We start from the raw sequence: 7,071 nt of genomic DNA, 5'->3' as shown, positions 1-7,071 counted from the left end.
AACCCACGCGCTGCCGACTGCGCCACGCTCGCGGTGCGGGGCCGCTCGATAGTAAATTATGAACGTCTGTATCACAACTTATGGTTTAGAACGTAAGTGTAGATTTGACGAGATGCATCTCCGGTGTGGTATAGTGGCTAGAACAAGCGGCTCTCACCCGCTAGACCCGGGTTCGATCCCCGGCACCGGAAGCTTTTTTTAGAGGCCAACGTGCTTGATGCGGCGACGGGCACGTTACTCGAGAGAACGGTCCAAGACGATGAGTTTTGGAACTTGCCGACCGTCGCAGCTGCCTTGCCAGTATCCTCTGTCGAGGACATTTCAATGTTTCGCCGCTCCCGCAGCGGTTGTCTATTGCGCATAACTCCGCTGCTTCATCGCTGTTAAGGAGGATAAAATTGATTCGGGGAAGCTTCAGGAGAAAAACGGAGGATGAGCCTCAGGGCACTCACCACAAAGGAAAAGGAAGTTCAGAAGCGTGATATCGCTGTCGGTCGGTTTGTCGCCACTCATTGGCGCGTGAGCCTCTGCAGTTCCGTGTGGCGCCGAGACCTTAATTAAAGCGCTTTCCCATGCCGCGGCCCTCTTTCCCCACAAGGCAGTAACCACGGAATAACGTTCAGGTTTGTTCTGTTTCTTTTTGTCTGCGATCCTTTAAATACTTTCCATTACTCTGTTCCTCTCTTTGCCGCAGTAATTATATATAAGCTGCCTGCGCGTGAAGACATTAAAATAGCTGTGACCTGCTTGCTTTTTTGGCTGGTTTCACTCCGTGAAAAACTGCGCGCTAAGGTTGAGAGGGGCCGTGCGTGCACTCTGAAATGCATTGGGAAGGCTGAAATCAGAGCACGCTTTTGATCACGTATAGTGTTCAATCGTGAATATGTGAGAGATTTTTAAAATTACGGTGGTTTGGCCATTCGGAAATACGTTTGTATGACGGTTGGGATGCTCGGTTGGTGGCTTTGGATGCTTTTCTTGCGTTACAAAAGTGATCTCTTTTATCTGCGATTAGGAGCATCTTCTGCTTGGAGAATTGTTTTGTTGGTGCCTTTACTTTCTTTTTGTTTGTAGCAGGGCTTTGGTAATGAAGGAAATAGCATTGACATTCTTATTAGCGGCCTTTGGTGCCTTCCGCTTGGTGTGTGGAGAGGATTCAAAGTTAGTGAATGAAAAAGAGTTCAACCAAATGTGTGAGATATTGAGGTTGGCGGAGGGGGAACCAGAGAAAATAATGGAAGAGCCTGCGAATCTAACGAGTATCATCGACAGGCTACAGATGTTTGTGAAAGCGACATACGTGAAGGATTCCTTGTATAAAGAAGCTATGGAAAGGAGGAAAGGAACAGTTAACAATAGTGGGGCCGCTAAGATGAGTATGCATCGTGCAAATGATATTATTCGGTGGAGGGTAACACATGAGAAGTTAATAAAACTAGCGGAAAAGGCAACCATACTCGTGAGTGGAATAAGAGAGGAACGGCGCCTGGCGAATGTGTCAAGGAAATTTGCACTCGAAAGAATGGCGCAAGTCGTTTATGGGGCGAATGCTGGGAGGCTGATGGAGAAGGAGGAGTTTGAAAAGTTTGCGGTGCACACCGGAGACACTTTAATAGGAAACTCCGCAGAGGAAACGTGCGGAGCTGGGTATCATCCCTCGACTGAGGATGCCATGGCTGGGCGTTCGCTCGTGGGGGACTTTTTTTGCTTGTGCGTTGGAGAAGAGAATAATGAGACCGTTTGTCACAAAAGTATCAAGGGGCCGGGTAGAAAGAAACTGTGGAAAAATGTGTCGTATGATGGAAGTGATGTGGCTTTTGGCCCCGGCTGGTTTAAGATAAAGGATGAAGCCTGTCCAAAAAATGAAAATTTGAAATTGATAACGCCAGAAAAAATCCAAGATGCAGTGAGGGAGTTCAATAAGCTTCTTGGAAGGCAGAGGGAGAATATAATCATGAACATGAAAGAATCGGAGGGATTTCGGACCTACGTGTTTGGGAGAGCAAAAAAAATACATACGGGCGTTTTTGACCGCAGCGAAAACATATGCACGGGGAAGAATGACCAAATGTGCGTGAATTATGCGTATAGACTTCTGACGCAGAAGGGCATTGAGTGGCAGCTGAGGTTGTTGGATGCGGAAAAGTACCTTGTGGAAATGGAAAGGCACAATAAGGAGGCAAAGGTTTTGCTTGGAAGGCTGTGGAAATTAGCGGAGAGTATGAAAAGTGCAGCAGCAAAGATTAACTTGAATTTGGAAGACTTAATGATGGAGAGTGAAGTGAACGAGGTGGAAGAGGATGGGGCCGGCTTTTCAGTGGCTTTGACTGTTTTAACAATGATGGCGCTGACTGCCTTTGTCGCTTAACTTTCCGTGTTATATTTTTAGTTTTTCCCAGCTTCCGCATTTTCCTAAATGACTGCTGCTGCGTGGCATGTTGTTGATATTTGCTTCCCATTTGGTTGTAATAGGAAATTATGAAGAGACGTGGTTGCGCTGGGGTGCTATTGTTGGTTGCTCTTTTATGGGGATCAATAAGAGGAAGTCAGGGTCAACAGAAGGGTGTTTTCAACATTACTGATTACCAACACAACACCGGAGAGTTTGAGATCCTTTGTAAGATTTACAGGATCACTCAAGCAAAGGTGCCAAGGCCGGAATTTAGAAACCGTGAGAAGGAAGATGAGATTATGAAGAGGTTCGAGGTAATGGTGAGTGAGGCGAGGGCGAGCGGGAAAGAAACTTCTGTGAGCCAAAAGGCGCGTGAAGGGATTGAGAAACTATACAAAAGGGCAAAAACGGTGAAGGGAGAGATTGACAGAAATAGAAGGAGGGCGATGCGGGAGAGCAGTAAGGCTGAGGAAAGTATGATGAAAGCTGTGTATGGTGATTTAGTGGATGAGGCGTATAAGACCAACAGGCCCATTGACGATATTATGGAAACCAATAAAAGTTTACTGTTCAACAGTAATGAATCTGCTCTGGAAAGCTGTGGAAGCAACGGTAATGAAACTGGAAAAACACTTGTTAACGACTTTTTTTGTGTATGTGTGGGAGAGGCGAAAGACGAGGCGAACAGCAGCAGCTACTATTACAACGGGCATAGTTCGCCCTGCAGGACCTACTTGAGGCGACCAGAAAAAAATAAGTGGACGGGCATGAGCAATGAGTGCGCCTTGGCCGAAGAGAAATGCGAGGTTAATTCATCAATGACACTCAAAGATGCTTGGCAAGTGGTAAAGCGCGGATGCGTGTACAGGCACATTGCATGCAACTCAAAGTTGTTAAAAGCTGCGTTGGAGGAGTTTGATAAATTTGTTAATATGAAGCAGGACAAGTTTCAGGTGGAAGGCGTATTTGGCCACGTGAATGATACGAGTAAAGAAACATTTCTCTGTGATGGCCACAGGCCAGGAACAACGTGTGTGAATTACAAACACACCTTGTCTCGTGGCGGCATCCCTTGGCACAATCGTCTCACCAATGCCACGAAGAACATGGAAGACATGGAGAAGTATGAAAGTGAAGCAAACTCCCATATTTACGAGTTGGAAGATTTGGAGCATGACGCTGAGGAAATTTTTCTTGAGTACAAACTTGGAGGAAGCGTAGATATCTGGGGCAAGGCAGAAAATGTCGATGTTGACACGGAAGGTGTTGTTCACTTCTATTTAATGATGAGTATTTTTGTTTTGTTGGCGTTTTCGTAATATAACCCAAATGTTCTACTTGTTGTAATCAAGATCTGTTCTCCGACTGAATACGCACGTAGGGATCCACAATTTGTTTACCTTTCCGTTGATTTGGAAAGAAGGAAAATAGCACGATGACATTTGTAAGAAGGTCAGTGGTGATTTGTGTCGTCATCTGTATTTGTGGAGAGGTGGAAAGTGACGGTAGGGGAAAGGCACTGACCCAAAGTGACACAGATGCCATCTGTAGTATAGTTAAGAAACTGAGGGAGCTGTCAAATAATGCAACACATAATATGAAATTCGGGGGCAAAATAGTAGAAAACGGTGAAAAAACTGCAGCTTACTACACTACACGTGTTGGAGCAAAGGAAATGTTTCTGAAAGTTTTGGAGAAAGTAATTCCAGAAGAGGAAGAAGAGGATTTGACCGAGCTGGAAAAAGTTCTGGGAAATATTGAGGGGCTAAGGGGGGAATTGGACAAGACAGTTACAAGTATGAATGCTTCACTGTGGGCTATGAGATCACTGTCGTGGAGCCTTGTGAATACATCTGACTCGTATGCATATTGGATGAAGGATATGGTGTTTTTTTTTGACGATGTGGTCGCTGGTGGGTCGGGGACCTGCTGTCTGGTAGCCGATGGGGGAGCAACGGACAATTGTACCATTGATAATAAAGGTGGCAGTGTCCCCACGGATTGCACGGCTTGGCCATCACGACAAAACAACGGTGTGCTTGCTGAGTATGAAAATCCCTTAAATAAAACACCCGTTTTCAACATGGGAAATGCGGGAAACATCCATAACTACACGCATTATGGATGCTATATCACGACAACGAATGAATCCTACATCAGAGGGAAAAAATCCTTTATTTATGAGCTTTCAGGCGGTCTGTTTAACACGAGTGGAAACGCACTTGTAGCCAACTTCACCTCCGTTAGAAAAGAATTTCAGGATCTAATCGATCCACTGATTGCCAGCGTCACAAAGATTTCCGCAGGGAACACCTCCATAACGACTCAACGAGCAGCACTTGATAGCTTGCTTGTGGAGCTTGAAGAAAAGGTCTGGAATATTCTTAAAAGGAAGGAAGCAACCAAGGAGGTTACGGAAACATTAGGAAGCATAAAGCATGCTCCTTGGAATTATACCGAGAGTCGGGAGAGTGATGGAGATGTCACGGTTCAACAAAATTTGTCGGGGATAACATTATTTGTGTACCTCTTTGTTGTACTGTGGAAATAGATGAGAGAGTTTACTGATTTTCTAAAATATTTCTGCCACAGAAAGTTTCATACTGCAAGCGTGTTGGGTGCCCTTCTGAAAGGTGACATTCTTTCCTTTTGACTTACTTTTCCGTGGAATAAGTTCATAGGATGATGAGAACAAATCAAACGATGCTTTTTGTCACTTTAATTGTTTTACTAGTGTTTTCTGGAGCCACAACACACGAAACACACAACGACAAATCACTACAAGCCCTCAGGAGAATTGACTGCGTCGTCAAGAGGCTTAATCGGATGATCAATGTGACAGAACATGTGTTGTTGAAATCTAGAAAGCACGTAGAAGAGGTGTATAAAAAGATGTACTTTCTAGAAGAAAGGTGCACAATATGGAAAGAATTTTCCTCCTACTCAAAACAGTTTATGAAAAAAGAAAGGGTTAGTGAAATAAAGAAAATACTGAATGAAATGGAGGACATTTCTGAAACCGAAAGCTTTGTGAAAAAGGAATTTGATTTTAGTGTTGCTTACTTAGAAAAAAAAGTGATGGGTATCGTCAGAACTGGCATAAGGTATGCAGCCACGATGGAAGAAATGTACAGAGTTGGATTGGAGGCAGTGTGTATTGTAAATACAACACTTAACTATTGTGGGGATAATAGTGCACACGTTACGTGTGATGGGGCCTTCTTTGGGAAAGATCTTTCTGACGTCATTACAGTGTTCGATAGCAGTCCACAAGAATATATTAATGTAACCGGAATGGTTGGACCGTTGAGCAAAAAAGTTCATTCGGTCTCAACCACTGGCCATCACGTTATTAGAAACAAAGGGATCGTGAACAATTTGAAAGGCCACGTAGAAACAAACGACTATGGTTGGTTAGAAATAGTGAACACAACAAAACTCCTGAAGTTGTTTGTCACACATCTAAGAGAAGTTGATAGCCTCGCATCCGAAATTAAAGCCATGCCTTCCAAGTTATCGGGACGCGCTTCCAGAGTTGACGCCCTCTCAGGGCAACTCCAATCCCTCTTTGGTGTCATAACTGTATCCACAACACAAGAGTAAAAAAAGGGAAAGCAATTACTACACTCATTTTCTTCCTTTTCTATAGGACACCAAACACAACTGCCATCATAACTGACCCTTTCATTGCACCTTCTTCTTGAAAATAACCATAAAATATTTATACAATGTATGCACGTATGCATATATGATTATTTATGCATATGTTGTTACTGCTTGTGACCGCACACATGCGATGGTGCAGCGCTCTCTCTCTCTCTCTTGGCGTTTTTAGAGATTCGACAACGTGTCACCGAAGACTTCTCTTGGCTTGAATAACAATTTGTTGTACGGGCTTAAAAATACAGACTTTTAAACACATTTTTGATTGTTTTGGGTATGAAGGGGACAATATGATACAATTCGGAAGCGGACTGATTATGTTTAGTTTAGTGGTGGCGTTTGCTTGTAGTGTAGTAAAAAGCGACGGTAGGGGGAAAGCGCTGACGCAAAGTGATGCAGATGCCATTTGCAATCTGGTAAAGGAGTTGAGGGAACTGAGAAATAATGTGACACAAAATATGAAATTTGGGGAGAAAATAGTAGAAAACGGTGAAAAAATTGTGGCTTACTACAGCGCGAAAGTTGAAGCAAAGAAGATGATGCTACATATTTTGAAGGGACTGATTCCAGAGGAAACGTTACGAATCATTGAGGTAGAAAAGCTATTGGTGAAAATGGGGGAGATGAAAGATGAATTGGGAAACACAATTACGGATATGAACACTTTGTTGTGGGCTATGAGGATGCCATCTTGGAATCTTGTGAATACATCTGACTCGTATGCATATTGGATGAAGGATATGGTGGAGTTTTTCCACCATGCAGCGTTTGGACCTGGAAGTTGTTGTCTTGTGGTAAATGGGGGAGCAGCGGGAAATTGCATGAACAGAGATAAACGCGGAAACTTCCCTAGAGATTGCACCACACCGCCACTACAGCGCACTGAAGGCGGCCTTGCTGAGTATAAAAATCCACTTGACAAAGAACTTAGTTTAGACATGGGAAATGCAGGGAGCGGTGTCCACTCGTATTATGGTTGCTATATCACAACAACGAATGAATCCTACATCAGAGGA

The 7,071-nt window shown here is 43.9% G+C and overlaps 2 protein-coding genes, 1 non-coding gene and 3 pseudogenes across 6 annotated transcripts in view; all 6 read left to right on the top strand.

Annotated features, from left to right (window-relative positions):
* The first annotated feature begins 119 nt into the window (after positions 1 to 119).
* Positions 120 to 191, top strand: TEOVI_000124900. The gene has a single exon. It is a non-coding gene; the product is annotated as a tRNA-Glu (tRNA).
* An 896-nt stretch (positions 192 to 1,087) lies between these two features.
* On the top strand, positions 1,088 to 2,368 carry TEOVI_000124800 (Trypanosomal VSG domain containing protein, putative; the record flags this gene model as incomplete). Its single annotated transcript, XM_067224500.1, has 1 exon — positions 1,088 to 2,368. One exon carries the CDS (start codon positions 1,088 to 1,090, stop codon positions 2,366 to 2,368), a length of 1,281 nt encoding a protein of 426 aa, XP_067080601.1.
* A 110-nt stretch (positions 2,369 to 2,478) lies between these two features.
* On the top strand, positions 2,479 to 3,711 carry TEOVI_000124700 (expression site-associated gene 2 (ESAG2) protein, putative; the record flags this gene model as incomplete). Its single annotated transcript, XM_067224499.1, has 1 exon — positions 2,479 to 3,711. The coding sequence occupies one exon, from the start codon at positions 2,479 to 2,481 to the stop codon at positions 3,709 to 3,711; it is 1,233 nt and encodes a 410-aa protein (XP_067080600.1).
* Positions 3,712 to 3,881: 170 nt separating this feature from the next.
* Positions 3,882 to 4,928, top strand: TEOVI_000124600:pseudogene (annotated as a pseudogene). The gene has a single exon. A coding segment is annotated over exon 1 (1,047 nt).
* Positions 4,929 to 5,095: 167 nt separating this feature from the next.
* On the top strand, positions 5,096 to 5,983 carry TEOVI_000124500:pseudogene (annotated as a pseudogene). The gene has a single exon. A coding segment is annotated over exon 1 (888 nt).
* Positions 5,984 to 6,306: 323 nt separating this feature from the next.
* The window catches only part of TEOVI_000124400:pseudogene, a 1,099-nt pseudogene continuing 334 nt past the window's right edge, over positions 6,307 to 7,071 (top strand). Inside the window, exon 1 of the mRNA in view lies at positions 6,307 to 7,071. Within this exon, the coding sequence occupies positions 6,307 to 7,071 (765 nt within the window).

The sequence above is a fragment of the Trypanosoma equiperdum genome, assembly GCF_001457755.1.
Source record: "Trypanosoma equiperdum strain OVI genome assembly, contig: ctg_330, whole genome shotgun sequence".
Classification (NCBI taxonomy): domain Eukaryota; phylum Euglenozoa; class Kinetoplastea; order Trypanosomatida; family Trypanosomatidae; genus Trypanosoma; species Trypanosoma equiperdum.
Note: the sequence above shows the minus strand (reverse complement) of the source record. Positions and strands in the feature narration are given on the sequence as shown.